Below are 25,045 nucleotides of genomic sequence, written 5' to 3'. Positions count from 1 at the left end.
CTATCAACAGATTCGAAAGCTTGCTCATGATTTATAAACTGAGGACCAAAGGTGTTTGACAACTCAGGCACTTCTAGATTATTAACCTAAGAGTGAAAGTTTGGTCGACACATCCTCTACCTTTTCTAAAAGCGCTCTGTTCTTCTCTTAAAACTTTGTCTACGGTATCTCTCAGTCTAAACATTATCTTATTGCTAAGTAATTTGCTTCCTACAGAGACCAGACTAATGCCTTGATAATTACCACACTCACTCTTATCACCTTTCTTATACAGTGATTTAATTAAGGTTTTCCTAAAATCATTTGGTACTTCTCCTTCTTTGAAAATCATATTCATAATTTTCAGTAACTTATTTCTAACCTAAGAGCGACCATATCTAAGAAACTCATTTACCACACTATCCTTTTAGTGCTGTCGCTAAATATTCCTCAAGAAACAAATCTTCCGTCACATCCAAAGTATCACAAACTTATTCATTTTCCTCTATATCTTTTCCTGCGACTCTATCTTGGTTTAGCACATTCTCAAAATGTTTTGTCCATCTCTCTTTAGTTCTTTCCTTATCATTAATTGTTGTCCCGTTCCTATCTTTAGCATTCATATTTATCTTTAGAAATTAGAAAAAATGGAAAAAACTAGAAAAATTAGATGATAATCATTAAAAAAAAACAAGCTATAAAATATAAAACCAAACAGCGAGGGAAGTTCTAGCTTTCCGTTGAAAGGTGTGGTTGCCTTTGAAAACCAACAGGTTGTTAATTTCCGAGTTTTAAGGACGAAAAGGGGTGACATATTTAGCTAATTAGGATTGTTTATTTATTTTGTCGATTCAACGTGGTAACACGTGTGAAAATTTGAATTTAAATTTAATTGACTAGTTTTGATGATTTATTTCAAGGTTCAACATGGCAAAACTGACAAAAGTTTGGTATTGCTCTAAGAATTTAATTATTTTCTAGAAACCAAAGGAAAAATACCACAAATCTCAAATAGGTTCAAGAGATAGCATCTTTAAACTGCTTATCTCGGAAAGTTACATTCTTTTATGCCATTAAAGTCCAAAAAATTATATAAAAGTCTTGAAAAAAAAACAAAATAATAGAAGCATCTTAGTCTCTTTGTTTTTGGTCGTTCAAATTCAAAAATTAGTCAAATATTAGCCTATTTATTAGCAGTCTAAATAGCCTACACACTGCTAAGTACACAATACATACTACTTTTTTTTAAGAGTTTTGTTCAGAGGCCTTCCCAGATTTCTTCTTAACGTAAAAACTGGTGTTTTTTCGCAATCAGGAACTGAATCGTAAATTGTAAGAGGAGAAAAGGAGTAGAATAGAGATGAATCCTTTTTTTTTTCAACAGATGCATAGGCTCGTAGGCTGAAGTTTGACTCCCCTTTTTTCTTAACAAATTCACTGCAGTGTGTGCAGACCTGTATAGAATTAAACCAAGCCCCGATTGTGAATTGGGTGCCTCTCCGCTCCGCAGACCTTTCACAGATTAAAATGTACTTCATAGACTTAAGCGAGCGTCTGGAGAGTGAATCGACCCCTTTTTCAAATAGAGAAATAATACGCAACGTCGTAATAATCTAAAATCACAACCTAATAAGGAGTATTTCAATTTAGTTGCAATTGGTGGACACATTTGACTTTGCTTATAAAGAGTCCCCTCTTCTGCTAAGAATAACAACAGTAAGTAAATTTGTAAGTAAGACTGTAAGATAATTTGTAACTAAAGGTTACTGCATCACATAATGAAAACAGAACCCCAATTCTTATACATTCACTATGCCCGCAACTTCAGCATTTATGATGCCGCTTATACGGTGGTCATGGCACCACCCATGACTTAGATGTGTGCGATTGTATTTTTTTTTTGTCCTGGAACCATATTTTTAGTACAGCCTATTGTTTGATGAACCGTAAACGTGGATTAATCTATACATTCAATAGTTAGTCTCTTAAGTACAACTAAAACGAAATAAGGCCTAGCATATAGATATGATGATAGGGCTCCTACATAAAGGCACAAATTAGTTTCTTTTACCGCATAATCTGAGGAACATGGAACTAAACGGCACTTGTTGTTCTTTTCAGAATGGAATCTTAGCTATGAGCAAGGATAAAAGGCTTTGCTTTCTGATGGAAAAATTATATTAGACTAAATGCAGAATTTATTTTTACTAGGAAAGGGGAGATAAAATCATGTCCCAGCAGAATAGTTAGAATCTGAAAATTAACATTTGGTGCAATAATTTGTTGATTCATTAGCTCAAAAGGGCATTAAATTATATCCTTAAGTTCCGTTTACGTGCCATCCCCCCAAACCTAAATACTTCTTCATAATTTTGATATACTTTAGTGGAGTTCGCCTGTCTTCTTCCAATTCAAATTCTTCTTCCAAAAGAATTATCGTGTGTGAGCACCTGATTTTATTAGTTGTTTCAACTTTTGGAAAATAAAACAATGGCTTGAGTTGGGCAAGAGATGTAATAGAGATAACGGGTCATAACGAGTCAATAGGCACATCTTGAAACAACAGCTAAGGTGGATTAGGTCAAAAGATTGAAAAAGATTACATTGGTAGAATAGCTCAACTTAATTGCTCAAGAGGACGCTAAGAAGGAAATTGAAATAACATAAGAAATATGTGTCACTAGATAGTTTCTTTGGAAAATGGCATTTAAAACGTTGGCTATTATGGGCTGTGTTTCACTTTTTAATAAGTTGCAGTCACTGCAGCAATCATGATGATAAAAATTACTAAAAACTTTTGTGATTTCCACGGAGATGGCGTTGCGACAAATTTTTAGGAGTAAAAGTAATAGGAAACTTAAATGTTTACTTCGCTAACAACAGAATGTTGAAGGATTACACGAGATAAATTTCATTAAATTGATACCTAGCAAACCATAAGATATTAATAAGCTCTTTCCTCCCCACTTTTGCCTGTATTAAAAATCCATGGAAATTTTTTTTTTATTAAAAATATAGAACTGCGACCAGAGTCGTTCAGAAGCCATAAAGCAGATAGCACTTTTTAATTTTTTGATCTTTTGGATGAAAATTCTTTATTGACTCCAAATTTTCTTGTTATTACAACTTGTTATTAGGCATTCTCTAAGTCAAAATAAATAAGAATCTGACATAAAAATATAAGAAATTGGGTATTAAATAAAAAGCGAAAACAGCAAAAAAGGAAATGCAGAATATATTTCTATCTTACAGTTGACATACTCTTAAATTTTTCCCCTGCTGTTTTTTTTTCTGACAATGCTGATCACTTGCATAACAGAAAATTCAAATTAACCTATTCAAAAATTCTAGCAGGATAAACATAAAGAAAGTCAATTACTCTATTCAATTCCAGTAATTGATTCTGGGCTTGAGGACGGTCCTGGTGAATCTTCATAATTCTCCGGATCTTGAAGGGAAGCCAGAGACTCAACAATTGCTGGTTCTGATAAGCAGCCTCGAACAAAATCGTCCTGGGTAATAAATCCATTATCCTCCACGTCTAACCTCTGAAACAAAAAAAAATGTGTTTGTGATTTTGGTTTGAACTGATTAGAAGCTGCTAGTGTTTACAAATAAGTAACACGTGTATATATTATACGTTTTTTAACAATAGTTTCAACGGTTTTCATGTTTCTTTTATTGAAAAAAAAGAGGGTGAGAGAGAGGGAGGAAAGAGCAAAGAGGAAAAAGGAAGGACAGAGCGAGAGACATTATTCAAAATAAATACAAAGAAAAATAGGGAAAGAGAGGCAAAGGAGAAGATGAAATAGAATTAAAGAAGACTAAAATATTTTAAATGGCAGGCCCAGAAAAACAGTCTAAAAGGCTGTAAAAAAGACGTGAATACTTTTTCAGATAAAATATTTAGAGTTGGAAGAAAATATTAGGAGTTGCTTACAAATCCATTTTTTTTTATTGTTAGGACAAGTCCTTACCAATATACACAGAAATCACTCTAATATATAAAGAGTAGAGAGTTAAAATGGAGATTTTTTAGTTTTAATGTACTCTTCAAGGGGTGGATCCAGGGGGGGGGGGGTGTCCTTTGGTCATTCTATTCACAATGAAATATTGAAAATTAGCCTTGTAGCTAAAAGTTCAAAATGGATAAAAATAAAAAATCTGGACACGAGCATAAAATGGATAATAGACGAAGATTGATGGCTGAATGGCTGACCCAGAAATCGAAAGGTAGGTTTTGACTAATAATAAACCCCCTCCACCCTCAAAAATCCTTAATTTTAGTTTTTTAACTAATTAAATAGCAAATGGCTAACTTCAAAATTGATAAAAATTAAAAAAAATCTGGAAACGAGCATAGAATGGATAAGACTGACGAGAGACTGACCCGGAAATCGAAAGGTAGCTTTTGACTAATAATAAACCCCCTCCACCCTAAAAAAATCCTTACTTTTAGTTTTGTGACTAATTAAACAGCGAATGGCCCAATAGGGCTTTCGTGTGAGTAAATCTATCGATATATTTATTTTAAGTATATAGGCCTAGCTAATTTGGTTGAGATTAGATGAATGAAAGAATTAAAAGCAATTTAGGTCAGGAACTGATACATGAGGTCGGACGGGGCGACCCTCCTCCAAAGAAACTTCTGGCACACTTATTTTGTTCTTTTTTCTTTTCTTTTTTAATCTTTTTTAAAATAAACTTTTTAATTTGATGCCCACCTTGAGTCATCTTGGTGCCCTCGGTTCAACACCCCCCTTACCCAATATTTTGCTCTTGATCTGTTAGAGATTCAGACATGAAACTGCTCGCACGATCAGTTTACGAATCATTTCGTCATAAAATTATAGGATAAACCTCATTTTTATGAAAAATTAATCATGTAATTTAACTCGCTTGCTAGATCTCCATATTCAGAATGTGTTTTCTTTTTTCTTTTATTTTGGCAGATTTGTTTTATTGTCTTTCTTGTGAGCCTGTCGATTTAGGGTATGGTGTCTGGGCTTCAATGACGGGGATATGACAAGGCAACTTACAAAATTAATTTATGTTAAGGAGTAATTCTTTTGAACTGCCACAGTCTACTCCCCACTCAAAAAGATTCTTAATTTTAGTTTTGTGACTAATTAAATAGCGAATGGTGCGATAGGACTTTCGTGTGATAAATCTGTTTATCTATTTATTTTAACTATATAGCTAATTTGGTCGATATTACATGAATGAAAGAGTTAAAAGCATTTTAGGCCAGGAACTGATCCATTGGGTCGAGGGGGGGGGGGTGACCCTTCCCCCAAGATATTTCTGCCACCCTTCTTCTGTTCTTTTTTCTTTTTTTAATCTTTAAAAAAAAATTGGTGCCCACCTCGAGTCACATTGGCGATCTTGGTCCAGTGCCACCCCCCAAGATTTTTCTCTAGATTCACCCCTGTACTCTTCAGTATGCTCTCTCAAAATTTTATCTTTAAAATTGGACGTGATGCTGTTAAAACACCAAAGCAGTAAAAACACTTCAGACTACCCTACTCCATTTCCACGAATTAAGTACTGTGATTTTTACAACTTTTCTCATAGTTTAATTCATTTTCTATGCGGAAAGCCTATGTTTTTGGTTTTGTACTTCTTCCCCCAAAGAAGATAATCCATCTGGACTTTCGCGCCAACACCCTTTCTGGAGATTAGGTCTTGGGATATTTACGATGGTTACTACAATTTCTAGAAAATTTATTTGATTATCCTATTCTTGTTTTTTACCCATCCCCTCCTTCAAAGAAATTCCTCATCTAAATAAATTACTGCCTACAGATCTAATTTGATAATAAATACCTTAATCAAGTCTGGAGGGCTTATACAGAGGATGGGGGGAGACGATTCATTACTGAGGAAACATTTGAGCATTGCCTTTAAAATATCTCCAGACCTTCTTTGTATTTTTTTTTTTTTGCATTTGTCACCAATATTGCGGTTAAGGTAGGCTGAAGGGAAACTAATTAAAAGGTTGATGATGATCAATAGACGTCAGTGATTGAAACTATTTGTCTTCACCGTATAAAGAGGACTACTTGCTTAGACTGAATAACGATTGAAGACCATTGTAAAGTCTTCCATCACTCCCGCACCATCAATAATCTAATTTAAGGTCAACAACTTGACTTGGCTTTATCATTTAACAAACCTTAGCCAGCAAGATTTTGAAAATCCCCATCAAAGGAAAGGTAAACTACATTCGCCCCAAAAGCTCACCTTACAAGAGATGGATACACGACTTCAATACCTATGATCTCCACCAGCTATACCGTCTGGAACTCGACCTATTAGCATATTGCCACAACATTCACTTACCTCTCAGAGCAGAAGAGGCCCTAGTATGGCCAAAATGACCAAATGGCTCTTAAGTCAAGTAAGGTAAGTCAGTTTTGGACCACTTTTGTTGACTCTGATGGAGGAAATTTGATATGTCTCTAAATTTTAATTGATAAATTTATTTTTCAAAGATTCCACTTTGTAATACAGATAAGAGATTTATGCTAATTTTGCTGCAATTTTTTAAGAGAAAAATACGGGAAAGGGAGTCACGAGGTAGCCTCGACCTATGTAGCTTTAGCCTAGCGTGTTAGCAAACTACGCTGGAGTAAGGAGCTAACAGGAGCTAATGGTGGCTCCTTTGATTTTATGATACGAATTTTTGTGGTCAGAGGTCGACAGAGCACATCCTTTTCTTGTCAAAACAAGTAAGAACACATATCAGTTTATAGCTGGTAAGAATCTCAATTCTAGGAAAATGAAATATAATTAAACAAAAGGAAAAATCATTTATATATTACATTGAACTGAAAAAAATTTTGAAATTAATTTATCATAACTCTGGTTTACTTTAGAACGATGTCTAGCTTGTCTATTCTATTTCTATTAACCACCGATGAAAAAGAGTCACTTTTTAGAATCAATAAAATATCTTCTTATTCTGAGGCTGAAATTTACAACACGTCAATATAATTTATTCAGGCATATTAATAATAATTCTGAAGATCTCTTGAACCAATTAATGGATATGTTTACCTTTTCTATTCCATCGTTCTTGACTCTACAAAACCCTGAGTCATATTCGGTAATGCAAAACTTGTACTGTGAGACTATTTGGAAAAGTTTGATTTACACCCCCTTTATCTTCAAATGAATCCAGTTCTATACTGTTTTAATTAATCTCTTTAATTTTGTTGGTTTCCTATTATGGTTTTCTAGTAAACTGAAGGTTACGTTCTTGCCTTTACAATGCTTAGGGAGCGGTAGCACCACTTCTGTTTGGGGTAGTTTGTGTTCGTTTTAAGCTGAACTTGATTATTTATTGTAATTTCTTTTCGGTTTAGAATTCATTTATTTACTGACAGTGATTTATAATCGTCTTACACTTGAATTATTCTTTAACTTTATTGCTGCTCGACTAACATTTAATCCAGGTTTTTACTTTTCTTTGAGAACTTTTTTTGGCTTTTTAATTAATTTAGGTTCGTCGGTTAACTGAAATGGTTCTTTTTATTGGTTTATAAAAGGAATACTTGCTAAATTTTCTTAGTTTATGCTTCTTAAGAATCAAGATTTTGGCTTGCTATTTACAGATTAGACAAATTTTGCAGAAAAAAAATTGATAAGAGCTATACAACAAAACTTTGGACGGATGGGTACGTGGAATAGTAATCAAATGAATGTATTAATAATCTGCATAATGTTTTGGATTCTATTAGGTTTAATCCATTTTGACAACATCATGTTATAACTCTGAGCGCTGAAAAACTTTATTCCATCATCCCGTCTAAATAACCTGAAACATTCAACTTAATTTCTTTATATGTTCCTGAGATATTGCAGACAAGCCCCTCTGACAACATCAACATGCCCAGATTATTTCAAATTAAAACCCTTGGACATTCCCAATTTATTACAGATATACTCTCTTGACCATGTAGATTCACATGGTTTCTTTTTATTTAGTTCATCACCACCGACAAGCCCTGGAGGTTTAGACTTAATAAACTCAGCCTTTCCTTAGATATCAAGGATAAGCCTTTTGACAACCTTGGATACCTGTACGGCCTTTTGGTTTAGTTCTATATCCCCCTTAACTTTCCCTGAAGGATTAAACTTAATATATAATTCTCTTACTGAGCTATTGCATTTATGCGTCATTTTGAAATCCTCAGTGCACTTAAACTCTTTAGATTTAGTTCAATAGTTATACTAGAAGCCGCACAAGTAGTCTTACTAGTAGATGTAGCAGTACGAGTCACAGTAACAGTCAAAATCGCAAAAATAGCAGTTGTAGTCGCAGTCACAAGTACGTGCAATCGCAAATATTCGCTGTCACAAGGAGTCACAGATTTAAGTAGTTACAGTCGCAAGCTGCCGGGTTAGAAATTGTCAAAGTTGCAGTCGATAGTAGTCACAAATGGAGTTGCAAGTAGTCACAGCTGCAAGTAGTTGCAATCACAATTGCAAGTAGTCGCAGTCACAAGTTGTCACAGTCACAGTCGGAACTAGTTGCAGTCACAGGTGGGGACAAATTCAAAAATCAGTCAGATATAGTCACAATAGCAAGCAGTCACAGTCACAAGTAGTCACAGTTGCACTCGTAAGAAGTCGTAGACCTAGGTTGTCGCAGGCACAAGTATTCAAAGTCAAAATTAGCTGCAGTCAGTCAGAGTCCCATGTTATTGCAGTTTTAAGTAGTCGCAGTTCTAAGCAGTTTTAATTGCAAGGATTCACAGTCTTGTGCGTAAGTTGTCGCTGTTGCAGTAGTCGTGGTCGCGGTTGCAGTAGTCTTAGTAGTTGTAGCAGTGGTAGTGGTAATGGTAGTAGTAGTAGTAATAGTAGAAGCATGCATATAGAGTATTTCGGTTAGTTCAAAATCCTTCTCAACATGCCCTGAATGTTTCAACTTAATACCTTAACCTCAAGTTGGCCCTGAAATATTGCTGATAGAATCTTTTGACAACTTCTATGTACATAGCCTGCTTTGATTAAGTTGAACATCACTCTAAGCATTTTTTGAAAGTTTTACTTTTAAAGTTTACTTTACTTTAAAAGTTTTACTTAATAGTAGTAGCAGCAGCAGCAGCAGTAGTAGTAACAATAATAGTGGTAGAAGTAGTAACAGTAGCAATAGCAGAAGTAGTAATAGTAGTAATAGTAATAGTAGTAGTAGTTGTAGTAGTGGAGGTAGCAGGAGCAGTTGTAATAGTAGCAGTAAAAGAATTAGTACGAAAATAGTTTCTTTTGTTTAGTTTAATATACCCTTCAACATGCCTTAAGCGTTTCAACTTGTTGCTCGAAGTTGTTTCTGATATATTGCTCATAGACCTTTTGTATAAACTGTGCGAACATCGTGTGTTTTGATGTAGCTCAACATCCCTTATACATATCCTGAAAGTCCTTGTAAGCATTCAATCACCTCAATAGTCCATGTAAGCTTCACCTTAAAATTTGCCTTTACCCTTAGCCTTTTTGTTACCCAAGGATCAAACATGCACTCATTTTCCAGTAAAAAACTCAGGAATAGGGAAGTTTTACCATCCTAAATTCGCTACTATTCTTGCTAAAGGTCTTTAGTAATAAAAAAACTTCTTATTCTAACTAAACGACCAATGTGTTACACGGGATAATTTCTGTGTGTTTCAAGATTCAATGATGCTCCTTATTTTCAGTTGAAAAAACAAGTTTTTTTTATTTAATTTCTGGCCGTTTTTTAAATAATGGCGGGAAACTGTCTAAAATGTCTTGAAACCTCTTGCAGAAAATGTCTTAAAACCGTTTTGAAACGCCTGGAAAACGTCTGGAAAATATCTTGAAATGTCTTCAAAAACGTCTTGAAAGAATGTATTAAAAAACGTCTTGAAAAGTCTTGGTGAAAACATTTTTTACTTAAAATCTAAAGAAACCAAGATCTGGCGGGGGCCCTGAAGGTTTTTTCAAGCCTTTTTAGGTTTTTTAAAACAATCAAAGAAACTATTACGTTAAAGACACTTTTATTTCTTAGAAATTAAATCCTATTATGTAACAATGACATGCGTCTTGAAGAAAATTAATAACAGCTGCGTCTTGAGGGAATCGCCTATAAACTTCTTCGTCATGTTAAATCATTAAAGGACGATAGAAGTGGTGGAAATGGGCCCGCTTAAACTCAATATGCTGTCACTACTAGTAGTAAGAGTAGCCTACTGATCAAAACATATAGATATCCAAACCTGTTGCAATAATTCTGTAGAATTCTGACCATGTATGCATCATCAATAATTTCAACCCATTCTCGAATTTCATTTTGGCTAATATTTAGCAGAATATAGAATACAGTAGAAAACCATGAACAACATGACCGATTATTAATAATAAAGAATTTATTTGTAGAAAATGCAAATACTCAGCGGTAATAATTCTTTGTTCATTTTGGTGTATTCATTACGGTTCATAGTCCTAATGTCCTAATTACAGTTCATAAGCACTCAAAAATCGCTGCTCCATTTGTTCACAACAATTAATTGTACTATTAAGTACCATCTGGTACAATCACACACCTTCTTTCTACCAGTAGCTCTAACCAGAAACACAATAGAATCCCTTTGGAATAGAAATATTTAGATTTGTCACAATAATTACCTTCCAAATCCTCTCCACGTGTCGTTCAACAAGATGATGATGTAGCAAATTACTGCTGCTACTATTCTTTTTTGGAAGCACTAATTTGTGTACAGCGGTAATGATCTGGAACAGTTCATCTTTGTCAATAGCTCCATTGCCGTCAATGTCATACATTCGAAAAACAAATTGAAGCTTGTCACCCTGAGATCCTCTACATATGGTAGACATCATAGAAGCAAAATCCTATAAAAAGACGGAATTATTATTTAAAGGGTTCTATAGCTGTGGTTTAAGATGCTGTTTCAGCTAAAATCTAACAGAATTCACGTCCAGTGTTACCCCTCAAAAACTGCAGGCCTCAGAAATTTTACTTGATTTTCAAAAAAGGAAACACCTCCCAAAAGTTATCTGAATAAGAAAATCTTGATGAAAATAAAAGCATCAAATTCAGCGCAACAAAGAACCCTACTACAGAGGTTTCAAGCTTCTAATACAAAAAAGTGGATTTTTTGCTTTTTTTTTCCACAGGAAAGCTTACGGATGCGTGTTTTTGTGTTTTTTTTTTATTTGTTTTATTTTTTATACGGTCCCAGGGGAGACCGTATCGAAATAATAGTCCTAGAAAATTGGGAGAGGGAGCATTCGAAAGGAAATCTTACGCTCTAGCACACTTTTTAAGTGACCGAAAAGATCAGAGGGCAAATAGCCCTCCTCCTACACCCATTTTTCCCAAATCTGTCCGATAAAAATTTTGAGATAGTCATTTTTTCACCATAATTGATATATCCAATTACTATGCCTTTAAGGGTAATAGATTTAATTTTGACTGAATTTTCATAGGAAATTATTTTTATTTGTCTTACTTTCTCTTGGCTAATACAATTTTACATGGGGAGATGTTCAGAGGGAGTTTTCCGTGGGAAATTTTCAGTTGGAGATTTAGGGTCTGATCGGAAAAACGATTAGCTTTTGAAGTCTTTTTCAAATGAAAGTATACTAAGGAGAACCTTTCAGGCTTAATCGTCCGCAAGAAATTTTAGGGAGGAGGGATTTTCAGCAAGATTCAATCAACCGAATGGAATTTTACTGGAGGGATATATTTTACGTGGGAGAAAATTTCCTCGGAGGAGTTTCCTCTGAGGAGAGGGAATTTTTCACGAAAAGAGAGCAAGATTTACCGGGATTATTTGAAAAAAAGGATCAGAAATTAAATATAAAAACAAATTTTGTCAACTGAAAATAAGGATCAACATTAAAACTCAAAACAAACAGAAATTGCTCCGTATATGAAGGGGTTGCCCCCCTCCTCAATACATTGCTCTCTACGCTAAAGTTAGACTGCTTGTCCCTATCTTTTAAAAATGACTCCTGAAACACAAGAGTCCCTTAATTAGAATAGTAAGCTTTTCTAAAAATACTAAGAACCTTAGCATGAAGTGCAAGGTATTGAGGAGGGGGGCAACCCATTTATATACGGAATAATTTTTCTTGGTTATAGTTTTTAATGCTCCTCCTTATTTTCAGTTGAAAAACTTATATTTTGTATTTAATCATTAACTAAGAGAGACCAAGCACGTCACTAAAATTAAAGTCAGCCTTCTTCAAATTTTCGATCATAAAATAAATTTTCAACAAGAGCGTTTACAACAAATTCCAATAATTAAAAAAATGCTAACATGTATTTGTATAGTAATATTAGTCTTCTCTCAACTTCGTATTTTCAACTTACGTTTGCTTTCAAAACAAACGTGAGAAAGTAAACTTTGCGGAATAGCTACTCGTTCTTTTTTCTGAGAGCAAAGACTTTCAAATAGTAACAGTGGCTTCAATTCAAAAAAAAAAAAACTGGGCAAAATGTACTTTTCAATATCAAGGAGGGGGGAATTTCTGTCCATTTTATTTTTCAATAAAAACACCAAAAAAGGCATTTTCCAATGAAAAAATAAAACAAACACAAAGTTGAAACATCTTTCACTACCTTTTTATTGGGGGGAGGGGCACAGTCTTTTCCCAAATTGAAGTTGCCTTGCTTGAATTTCCATCTCAAGTAGACTGTCAAAAATACAAGGTTTCTTAAATTAGTGGGCGAAAGTTTTGACATTTCTAAATTGTAGAAGCCCCTCAATTTGCTATTGACCGGTACTTAAAAATTTACTATGTAGAGGTCAATTGTACATAGCGACAAATCAATGTAGGAGAGATCAAGTGTGCAAGAAAATTTTTACTTTTAAACTTTATGGTTTTGCAAGAATTTCAAATGGAAAATACTACAGACTCCAATGATGTAGAAACGCTAAGATTTTCTTCCCAATAGTAATATCAGTCCGTTTTCAAATACATATCATCAGTTCCAGTCTTTTTTTAAAACAAAAGAGAGCAAATAAACTTTCTTGGATAGCTATAAAATATTGCAGAGAGCAAAGACTTTCGAATAATACCATTATAAAAGCTTTTATTTCTTTATACTAACAGGGCATTAATTATAACTTTGCACATGCAATGTAGTTGATCATTTTAATAATCTTTTAACTAATTAATCAAGATTAAAAATTAAATAATTAATCTAAAAATTAATTAAAATTAAAATTAATTAGCAGGGGCACATTAACTTTGCATAGTCATTCAAATAAATGCTCCAATGGAGTCTGACCAATTATGTGGAATTTGCTATTATTCCTAGCCTCATTAAATGCGTTGTCAAAAATCAAATAACCTGTCAAAAATGTAATAACCTTTAGATTAGTAACAACTGTGCGTTTCTACTTTTTCTACTACTGCTAGCAACTCACCGCAGCATCAAGCTGCCCCTGTACAATACAGCTACACACACTTCTCCTCTACCCCGATCTGTTCAAAACCTTCCCATTTTGCACTATCCCAGGAAATTCTCATTTCTCTTAAATCTTACTTTATTACATCTTCCCATTCCAACCACGGACAACCTGCTTTCCATTTAGCCCTAGAGGGTTGACCAAAAAGAACATTCTTTGGTAATCTGTGATCCTTCATCCACAGAACGTGCCCTAGCCGTCTCAACCTTTTTCTCACTATAGCCCTAGAAAGCAGGACTATTCTTACAGCCCAATCTATGTTTCAAACAGTTCGTGGTAACGAACTGTAGTAAGGAGCGACCCGGCTCAATAGTAACCAAAACTCTAAAAAATGGAATTTTGATACCAATAGCTATATCAAAAGAATCGCATTTTAATGCTGGTTTTAAATATATAAGTTTCATCAAGTTTAGTCTTACCCATCAAAAGTTACGAGCCTGAGAAAATTTGCGTTATTTTAGAAAATAGGGGGAAACACCCCCTAAAAGTCATAGAATCTTAACGAAAATCACACCATCAGATTCAACGTATCAGAGAACCCTATTGTAGAAGTTTCGAGCTCCTATCTACAAAAATGTGGAATTTTGCATTTTTTGCCAGAAGGCAGATCACGGATGCGTGTTAATTTGTTTTTTTGTTTTTTTGTTGTTGTTTTTTTCCCCCAGGGGTGATCGTATCGACCCAGTTGTCCTAGAATGTTGCAAGAGGGCTCATTCTAACGGAAATGAAAAGTTCTAGTGCCCTTTTTAAGTGACCAAAAAAATTGGAGGGCACCTAGGCCCCCTCCCACGCTAATTATTTTCCCAAAGTCAACGGATCAAAATTCTGAGATAGCCATTTTATTCAGCGTAGTCGAAAAACCTTATAAGTATGTCTTTGGGGACGACTTACTCCCCCACAGTCCCCGTGGGAGGGGCAACAAGTTACAAACTTTGACCTGTGCTTACATATAGTATTGGTTATTGGGAAGTATACAGGCGTTTTCAGGAGGATTTTTTTGGTTGGGGGGAGGGGTTGAGAAGAGGGGGATATGCTGGGGGAAGTTTCCATCGAGAATTTGTCATGGGAGAAGAAAACTTCCATGAAGGGAGATCAGGATTTACTAGCATTATTTAAAAAAAAAATTAAAAAATAAATGTGAAAAAGCTTTTTCAGCTGGAAGTAAGGAACAGCAATAAAACTTAAAACAAACAGAAATTATTACCCATATAAGGGGCTCACCTCCTTATGATACCTAGCTCTTTACACTAAAGTATTTTTAGTAATTTCAACTATTTATTCTACGGCTTTTGTGATTCAGGGGTCATTCTTAATGAATTGGGATAAAATTTAAGCTTTAGTGTAAAGAGCGAGGTACTGACGATGGGGCGAATCCCCTCATATATGTAATAAAAACATGAGAATACAAAAGTTCTTTACGTAAGCTAATTTATAAGTTACGTAAATCTTTTACCAATAAAAAGATTCGTAAAAAATTAAAAGTTCTAGTTGCCTTTTTAATTAACCAAAAAATCGGAGGGCAACTAGGCTTCGCCCCCGTTCTTTTTTTCTCAAAATCATTCAATCAAAATTATGAGAAAGCCATTTAGCCCCCCCCCCAAAAAAATATGCAAATTTCGTTTTGATTATTCCTCTGCGGAGAGCCAAAATCAAAACATGCATTGATTCAAAAACGTTCAGAAATTAAATAAAAAAACGAGTTTTTTTAACTGAAAGTAAGGAGCGACATTAAAACTTAAAACGCACAGAAATTACTTCGTATATGAAAGAGGCTGCTTCCTCATCAACGCCCCGCTCTTTACGCTAAAGTTTTTTACTGTTTTAAAAAGAAGAATTGAGAGAAAGAGTCAAACTTTAGCGTAAAGAGCGGGGCGTTGATGAGGAAGCAGCCTCTTTCATATACGAAGTAATTTCTGTGCGTTTTAAGTTTTAATGTCGCTCCTTACTTTCAGTTAAAAAAACTCGTTTTTTTATTTAATCTCAATAAGGCTTCCTTATTTTACCTTAAAGGAATATTTTAGAGTTTATTTTATTGGAAGTTTTATGTTATGACAAATGAAGAAGTAAAAGGAATCAAACATTAAGCCATGATACCAGTCATAAGAAGATCTGAAAGAAAATCAATTTGGCAAGGTGGTGGGTACAGCCCCCATTTCAGATATAATAGGGGCTACTACAAATTTTCAATTAGTCGCGAAAATAAAATGAAAGTATTTGGCACCTATTCGAAGAACTGAGTATATTTTATTTATAGAAGCTTTTTGGAAAATGTTTTTATCCTAAGTTGTATAAATGTACACTTTGAAAAGAATTTGTTTTGAAATCGAAAACAGTTTAGTCTTTTTTTAAAATAGTAAACTTTATTATATTTTTTTCCGAACTATTCGGAGCCCTAAAATAGTAATACATCTTATCAGCTTTTTCTTTTTTGATAATTTTTTTTGTTTATATGAAATCAAATTTTCTTTGGTTTTACATCCCCAATATGCAAAATTTATAGAAAGGGCCATTTGAAATTTCGAAGTAGACTCCTATATTCATCCTCGTCAAAATTTGAAATTATCAAACGTCAATCCTGTAGACTGGATATACACTTCCTAACGTTGAAGAAACAAGAATTTTTGACTTTGCTATATCCTTCGTTGAATATTCTTTTGAATTAACTATTTTTGTCTCGTTTCTGCTATTGAAATTTAATCTTTTAAAAATTTAGATACCAATTCGAATTAAGATCTGAGCGCTTAGAAATTATAACAGGAGTACTTTTTCGAAGAAATACTTAAGGCAAGGTCAATTTTCTTTTCTTTTCATTATCCTAATTGAGTCACATTTGATAGGGGTATCCATTTCAAACTAGCTCACAGAAATAAGATGTAGAGAGACTAAATCAATTATCATAAATCCAGGGGGAGGACAATTATATTGTTTTCTTTATTATTTTTTTCTGTTAAAGATACAACTCATGCCATTTTTCAATGAAAATACAAACAAAAAAATAGCCTTTTTCAAATTATATGGGGGAGGGGGCAAAAACAATTTTGTGGTTGGGGCTATACCCCCTATACCCTTATTGACACAATCGCATGGTATCTGTCTCTTTACTGTAGATAGATGCTTTACTGTAGATAACTGCTCAAACAATTACTACTAAAGTCCAATGTTCAGTTTTTGCAAAAAAAAAAAAAAAAAGTATCAACTGGACACTTTCTAAGATGAACATAAAAACATGACAGAAAGGCAATAGAAGAAACCAGTTATGAACCTTTCAAAATATGAAATTAGAAAGTTTGCAACTATTTCAAGATATTTTTCCAAAAGATCCCTCTCTCTCCCTCTGGGAAATCGTTGCATGCTTACACCTTTGAAAAATTTGCTCGAGGGGCTCTTCATATAATTTAAGACTCTTATAAATGAAAATTTTAATCTCCCTTCTGGCTTTAAATCCTAACCTGCAAAATAGCAATATTTACTTATTTTCCCTGTTCTTCTTTTGCATAAATTGCATTAGCTTCATCTCTCTATTACAAGGACAGTCTCGAGTGGTATATAAATCAAATAACTTATTTAACAAGCCAGAAACCAGTTCATATAAGGCGTGGAAATAAGATTAGGTTCTACACTTCTAATGAATTTTCATAGGGAACGAGCAAAGAGTAAAAAACAGTTGTCCAGTTTTATGTAGTTAAATATTATCACAAATAACTTTGTCAAAGGTTAGGATCTAATATTGTCAAAAAGGCTCCTTTTTAAATCATACATTTGGTACTAACGAACTAAGTACGAAAGTAGGCCCAACAGTACACTCCCAAAGGTCCAATGATCTCTGAAATTCTCAACGAGTCAAGTAATCTTGATAAAAATCACATCATCAGATTCAGCACATAATAGAACCCTACAGTAGAGGTTTCAAGCTCCTATATACAAAATGTGGAATTTTGAAGTTTTGGCCAGAAGAAAACCACGAATGCGTGTTTATCTAAATTTTTCTGCGGAGGAGTGATCGTATCCTACCAATGGTCTTAGAAAATCAGGAGAGGGCTCATTCTAGTGGAAAAAATGTATAAAATTTAATAAAAAATAAACAATTTTTTCAACTGTAAGAAAGGAACAATATTAAAACCTAAAACAAACAGAAATTATTCAATATGTAAGGGGGGCTGCCTTTTCTTCATTCCTCATTCTTCACGTTAAAGTTTCACTTTTGTCCCAAATCTTTAAGACGGACGACAAAACATGAGGGCCGTTGAATTTGAATTAGAAGCATTTATAAAAAAAACTTTAAAACTTTTGTGCGCAGAGAGAAGGATGATGAAGAGGCAGCCCCTCCCCCCTCAATGCAATGACAAATTTCTGTTCGTTTAAAGTTTTGATGCTGCTCCCTATTTTCAGGTAAAAAAAAAACTTGTTTTTTATTTAATGACAGTAAAGAGTGAAACTAAAAATCATCTTGTATTTAAAAGGATTGGTCCCATCCTCAGGTCTCACTCTTTACGCCACAGTTTTATAGTTCTTTACCTAAAACTTTTGAGTGAAACCCGCTTAATTTGTGGACAACTGCCAGTGTTTAAATACCATTGTTACGATTTCCATTACCCCTGTGCTGGAGCCTTTGTCCTTGAGGCCGTGATAATCAGGGGTAGTAGCGAAAATTTGAGACGTGATGGTAAAATTAAGCATGCCTCAATCAATAGTGGCAATTAGCAAAATTAGGGGATATTTATTAAACGATAGCATCGAGAACGAAGATAGATATTTTAAATATTTATCCTATACAAAATACAATCATAGAATAAGATTCTATAGGAAGGTTCAATTTTGAATTCAGGAGAAGATTTCACTTTAATATAATTCATACTTGAATAATCCAAATAATTGATAATATTTTGCTGAAAAACCTAACTCATTGATCTGTTAAAACCTTTCAGGCGGAAATGTATTTTTTTTTTCTTTTTTCTTTGTGTGTGTGTGTGTAAAATTCAATCATTGGTAAGACACTAGTGGCCTTTGCAGCTCTTTTTTTATTCCAAAATTTGAAAAAAAAGGTTAATTCTGGTTCCTCCTCCCCTAGAAGACATTTTTTCTTCTTAAATATGAGCTATTGGTGCAGTAGCTCTTTCGTAAATCTAGGTACAATTAATATTGGTTTGTCCAGGGATGTTTTTTAAGAAGGATTTTTCTTTTCTTTATGTTCAAATTCTAAGACAATTAGACGTATTTTTCTTAATACTATTCTCTTATTCGCTTACAAAACAAAAGAGTATTAGAATGCAAAAAAGGATAACAGAGAATAACCAAGAACAACAAGTAATAAATAATCTGTTTTGCAACCTGTTATAAGTGGAATAATATAACAACTAGAACCTAAAATTCAAGCGAGGTATTTTAATAGCAAAAGAATATTAGTGTTGCATATTTTTCTGTGATTCATTATTCCATATTTTCTACCATAAAAGGTAGATAATGTCTGGTTCAAAATTTAAAATATTTTATTCTTCTTGAGAAAGGGAGGCAGTGAATAAAAGTACTGATTTTACTGATTTTTTACGGAGGATGCACGCCTCGGTGTAGTTACGCATTTTTATAAGCATAAAGTGTTTTATTGGAGCATTAAATGAGCTCAAAATTTTTCGCCTAAGGAGTATGTGAACGTTAAGTATTAGTGATGTTTTTAATATCCTAAACATGAAAACTAAATCTAAAATATAAGGGGGGGGGCAAGTAAAATTGGTTAGACATACCCCTAGAAGAGAAAAAATGAACCAAAAAGTAGAAAAAATTATTATCCTATTTAACCCTTTCCTCGGTAATATTTCTTTATGCAACATTTTTTTTTTTTCATAATTTAGATTCTTATCCTCCAATTGAAGTAGATCAAAAGTTTCAAGCATGATAAAGTAAATAAAACTTAAAAATAATGGAGAAACTGTACAAACTGATATTTTCCCAGATCCTTTTATTTTATAGATAAATGTAATGAATACAGAAATATATTAAGGTTTAAATATTTTAATCCTTATTAAAATATTAAAGATATCAACAAATTTACCGTGAAAACTATAGTTTTTCATAAAAAAATTAAAGTTGAAAATGGTTATTATATTAATTATTTCAAAATGGCGTTATTCTTATAAGTCTTGGATGTACGACTTCATTTGAAATGTTCAGAAATTGGCTTTGAGGATTAATACCCTTATAAGGCTATATTATCCACAAGGATATGCAGCGCCACACGCTAAAACCCATAGTTAGTTATACCGAGCCTTTTTAATAAAATGCTTGCTGTGCGTCTCCAAGCTTTTATTGTTCCTTAGGTAGACTAAATAAAAAAAAACTAAACAAGTTTTTCTGCAAATAAAAGTAAAGAGCAACAGAGAATCTTAAAGATTGGTTTTTGTGCATATTTATTTTATCCTTACAAATAGATGTTATTCCTGGATATAATTGACAGGGCTTCGTTAAATATTAAAATAGGTATGTACATTCGGTACGTGCATACCATATATTTTATATGTACTTTCTTGTAAATTGAATAAAAAAAACGAGTTTTTTTAACTGGAAGTAAGGAGCGACATTAAAACTTAAAACGAACAGGAATTACTTCGTATATGAAAGAGGCTGCTTCCTCATCAACGCCCCGCTCTTTACGCTAAAGTTTGACTCTTTCTCTCAATTTTTCTTTTTAAAACAGTAAAAAACTTTAGCGTAAAGAGCAGGGCGTTGATGAGGAAGCAGCCTCTTTCATATACGAAGTAATTTCTGTTCGTTTTAAGTTTTAATGTCGCTCCTTACTTCCAGTTAAAAAAACTCGTTTTTTTTATTCAATTTCTGAACGTTTTTGAATCAATGCATGTTTTGATTTTGGCTCTCCGCAGAGGAATAATCAAAACGAAATTTGCATATTTTTTTGGGGGGCTAAATGGCTTTCTCATAATTTTGATCGAATGATTTTGAGAAAAAAAGAGCGGGGGCGAAGCCTAGTTGCCCTCCGATTTTTTGGTTAATTAAAAAGGCAACTAGAACTTTTAATTTTTTACGAATCTTTTTATTGGTAAAAGATTTACGTAACTTATAAATTAGCTTACGTAAAGAACTTTTGTATTCTCATGTTTTTATTACATATATGAGGGGATTCGCCCCATCGTCAGTACCTCGCTCTTTACACTAAAGCTTAAATTTTATCCCAATTCATTAAGAATAACCCCTGAATCACAAAAGCCGTAGAATAAATAGTTGAAATTACTAAAAATACTTTAGCGTAAAGAGCTAGGTATCATAAGGAGGTGAGCCCCTTATATGGGTAATAATTTCTGTTTGTTTTAAGTTTTATTGCTGTTCCTTACTTCCAGCTGAAAAAGCTTTTTCACATTTATTTTTTGATTTTTTTTTAAATAATGCTAGTAAATCCTGCTCTCCCTTCATGGAAGTTTTCTTCTCCCATGACAAATTCTCGATGGAAAGTTCCTCCAGCATATCCCACTCTTCTCAACCCCTCCCCCCAACCAAAAAAAATCCTCCTGAAAACGCCTGTATACTTCCCAATAACCATTACTATAAGTAAGCACAGGTCAAAGTTTGTAACTTGTTGCCCCTCCCACGGGGACTGTGGGGGAGTAAGTCGTCCCCAAAGACATAGTTATAAGGTTTGTCGACTACGTTGAATAAAATGGCTATCTCAGAATATCGATCCATTGACTTTGGGAAAATAATGAGCGTGGGAGGTGGCCTAGGTGCCCTCCAATTTTTTGGTCACTTAAAAAGGGCACTAGAACTTTTCATTTCCGTTAGAATGATCCCTCTTGCAACATTCTGGGACAACTGGGTCGATACGATCACCCCTGGGAAAAAAAAAACAAAAAAAACAAAAAAACAAAAAAACAAATAAACACGCATCCGTGATCTGCCTTCTGGCAAAAAATGCAAAATTCCACATTTTTGTAAATAGGAGCTCGAAACTTCTACAATAGGTTTCTCTGATACGCTGAATCTGATGGTGTGATTTTCGTTAAGATTCTATGACTTTTAGGGGGTGTTTCCCCCTATTTTCTAAAATAACACAAATTTGCTCAGGCTCGTAACTTTTGATGGGTAAGACTAAACTTGATGAAACTTATATATTTAAAACCAGCATTAAAATGCGATTCTTTTGATATAGCTATTGGTATCAAAATTCCATTTTTTAGAGTTTTGGTTACTATTGAGCCGGGTCGCTTCTTACTACAGTTCGTTACCACGAACTGTTTGACATAAGTATTATTTACTACAGGCTTCAGATTTCTCTAGTCTTTATGAACAGGCACTGCCATTTGAAATTATGGCGATGGCAATCGTATAATGGTTTTCAAACCTTTCAGTTTTTTATGCCGAATTTATTTTAATAAAAATGTTACTACTTTTGTATAGCCTTTGGAATCAGTTGCTTCCTATTGTCAATAAAAAAATTCATGAATATAATTTCATTACGTAATTTTACCGAATTTGAACGCCTAAATTTTACCCATCATTACACCTATTCCTCACTGCATATGTAGATCTTTCATACATGTTTCATATGAATATTATTTTGATTATTTTTAAATGACCAGCCAAAGATCATTTTGCGTTCTTATATTAGATTGCTTAGTTTACAGAATAAGAAAGTGAAATAGCTTTTAGCCTTATATTAGACTTTATTAGGTTGTCGTTGTTCCTTCCATGCTAAGCACGGTCATGATTAGGAACAAGAAATTCTAAGAGGTATTGTATCTCATTTCATGTCATAGTTGAAAACAAGCAGTACTTAACAGAGAAGAAGATTGAGATGGAAGTGAAACGTGATATCTTGCAAACTAAAGCTGCCACAAAGATGTCGAAACGATTAGGAAAATGTTCCTTTTTTCTAGCTCTCAGATAGATTTCTAAGAATGTTTTTCTTCATCAAAAGGAAAGATATGTTACAAAAGAAGAAAAAAAACAGGTTATTGGAGGTTGTCTCATTTCAAGTTTTCTAAATATCAAATCAAAATAAAACTTTTCAAATGAAATTAAAGAAAAACATTAAATTGGAAATGTAAAACATATATTCTCTACACAAGGATGGCTCCCCCCTCAAACCCACAAATTCTGTGTTACAAGTGTTTAAGGACGTAAATAAGGCTTGTTCAACTCCGGACAACCAGTTTGTATTTAAGGAAGGCTATAGTCGGGAGCACGTGCATTATATACTTGCCAATATTCTTATGGATATAGAGAATAGTAGCGGGTTTCTCGTCATCGCGGCTCATGATGTCTCTCGTGCTTTCAATTATAATTGAAAGCACGAGAGACATTGCATTCCCATTTGCTGTATAGTGCGCAGCAGCGAAGTCTCAGTTGTTCAGTTGTGCGGGTATTTAGACATCTATATGCGAGATAATGTGTTGCCGTGAAAGTACCTACTCGTCATGGTTACGTAGTAAGTATAGCCGTAATTCGAGTTTCGAAAGGAATCCACCAGGGTGTAACTTCGCCACCATTGTATAACAGTAGTATAGCTGCACCCCAGAAAAAGGCTAAAAATAGTTTTGTTTTTAAAGGTTTAGACCTTTTCATACTCAATTATGCTGACAAAATCCTGAATTTAAGTAGAACTGTATTGCCTGTTGAGGAAAATTTTTCTGTGCTTAGTAGGGAATATTCCGAAATTGGTCTCAATTTTAATGCTTCTAAGAGCGAGGTCCTTGCTTTCGGCAAATCTTTCGGTAACAGTGCATGCGTACAGTTAGGAAGTCAAATTGTGCTTGTATTAAGTATCTTGTTCACCCGATAGGAGATGGTGTAAAAAGACAAGGGCTTTCCTTGTCTCTCATCTAAGTGATAAACTTAGAAAAGCGTTTGGTGTGATAGTTCCTGTAAAGCTTGCTACATCAGACGTTTTCTCTTCCGTGTCTTCAAAGCTTTTGCGATGCTTCATGCCCTGGCATTGACTCCGTTTTGGAATAAGTTTACAGCTACAGATAAAAAAAAACCTATTAGATCTGTATATTTTCGTTTCGCAAAATTTATCTTGTGTATACCCCTAAGGGTAGAAACAAAATACGTGTCAACCGACGGAATAACTGAGCCAGTAATCGTGGCTGAGCAGCTTCGCGGTCGCTATTTTTCTAGGACCAATAAGAAAAACAACCTCCATCCTGCTATGTTTTATTAGAAATATTTGAATCTATTCTTGGTAGTGTAGTTTTCTTTGCGAATGTGTTCTTCTTTCTCTTTTTTTTTGTCTTCTCATCTACTCCATATTGAACCCTTGTGTGTTTTTTTAGGCAATAAGGATATTGATTATTTGATACTGCTCGTATAATTTTCAGCAACTCACAAGAGCAGAAACCACCAAAAACTAGGTTTCCAGTTGTTCGACTGCTAATAATATACAGTTGCTGGTGCGCTCGACACTAGATGTAGGGTCACTAAAAACACAAGGTTTTTACAATATTTGCCAATGAGTAATCCCTTGTACGTTGATGTCAATCTATTTATGTCAACTCCAGAAATACGGTCCTATCCACTGACTTTCTTTGTTTTGCTAGTGAGCGCTATATCTGCCATGCCATTCCATCCAATGTTGGAATAGTCTTTCGTTTTATTTATTAACAGTACATTCTTGCCTCAACCTCATATTTTGCCTATAAGCCTTAAATGCTTGGACAAGCACTATTCAAAAATGCCAATGAAGTGAGATTAACCAAGACAATATAGAGCTCACCTTTCATGGAGCCATCACAAATATAGATAAATTTAATTTTGGATATTCTTTATCAAAAAACAAACAAACAATTGGTTGTTGACACTGTTTTATTCTTCTTAATCTCCACCTGTTTCTAAGCTTCCTTGATGTACCTGCTGCAGGCTTGAGTGGTATACGTAACTTACATTGTTTTAGGTTTTATTTGTTGACATTAATAAGTTCATAAATAATCAAGCGGGAAAAAAGAGATGACGAAGAGCTTTGTAGGGCATTTCTTATATGTTTGGTCTATCTGTAAAACTTTTACTACATGATTATTCCTGAACTTCTTTTATATGCTGATTGGCTCTACTTCCTCCGATTATTCCTCCATTACCTAATGAGATACTGTTAATGGTGACACTTTATATTTGAGAATTTAAATATGAAAAATCTGTAAAATAACAATATATTTATCTTATAGATTGCTTAAAGAGAAAATTATGTCATTTCCTTTTTTAAACAAGAGATGCTTAAGTCGGGCTGCCAAACTATATTTGCCTCTACCTCATAACATGCATAATCTCTAGAAATTTTCCCGCCCTCTTCCTTTGCTTTTTTACCTTCTTGATGCGGCCTTAGCCTTCTTTTCTCTCATTTTTCTGCATTGTGATTTCTAACAATTACCCTTAAAACGAAACTGTTCTTCCTCTTACGTCGAAAAAAGAATTTTGACAGAGCTATATTATCAAGACTAAAATTAAGGATTATACTCCCGGAAAGCCTGGCAAAGAAACCGAGGAGTTCCAGAATAAAAACCACAAGATTAAAATTGGAATCTAAATCACATAGTTCACCCAAACAGCTCCTTTCTCGGCTGAGTTAGCTTATAACAATTAAAAAGAAATTAGAACTAACCCTCTTTTTC

General features: G+C 34.0%; 1 protein-coding gene across 4 annotated transcripts in view; it reads right to left on the bottom strand.

The window, feature by feature from the left end:
* The window catches only part of LOC136029479 (neuron-specific calcium-binding protein hippocalcin-like), a 140,189-nt gene that overhangs the window by 6,750 nt on the left and 108,394 nt on the right, over nt 1-25,045 (bottom strand). For all 4 annotated transcript variants that reach the window (XM_065707906.1, XM_065707903.1, XM_065707905.1 and 1 more), the window contains 2 exons: nt 10,627-10,851; nt 3,359-3,527 (listed from right to left, as the gene is read on the bottom strand). In XM_065707906.1, the coding sequence (XP_065563978.1) occupies nt 3,360-3,527; nt 10,627-10,851 (393 nt within the window). In that variant the 3' untranslated portion in view covers nt 3,359. The remainder of the gene's footprint in view (nt 1-3,358; nt 3,528-10,626; nt 10,852-25,045) is intronic.

The sequence above is a fragment of the Artemia franciscana genome, chromosome 7 (genome assembly GCF_032884065.1).
Source record: "Artemia franciscana chromosome 7, ASM3288406v1, whole genome shotgun sequence".
NCBI lineage: Eukaryota > Metazoa > Arthropoda > Branchiopoda > Anostraca > Artemiidae > Artemia > Artemia franciscana.
Note: the sequence above shows the minus strand (reverse complement) of the source record. Positions and strands in the feature narration are given on the sequence as shown.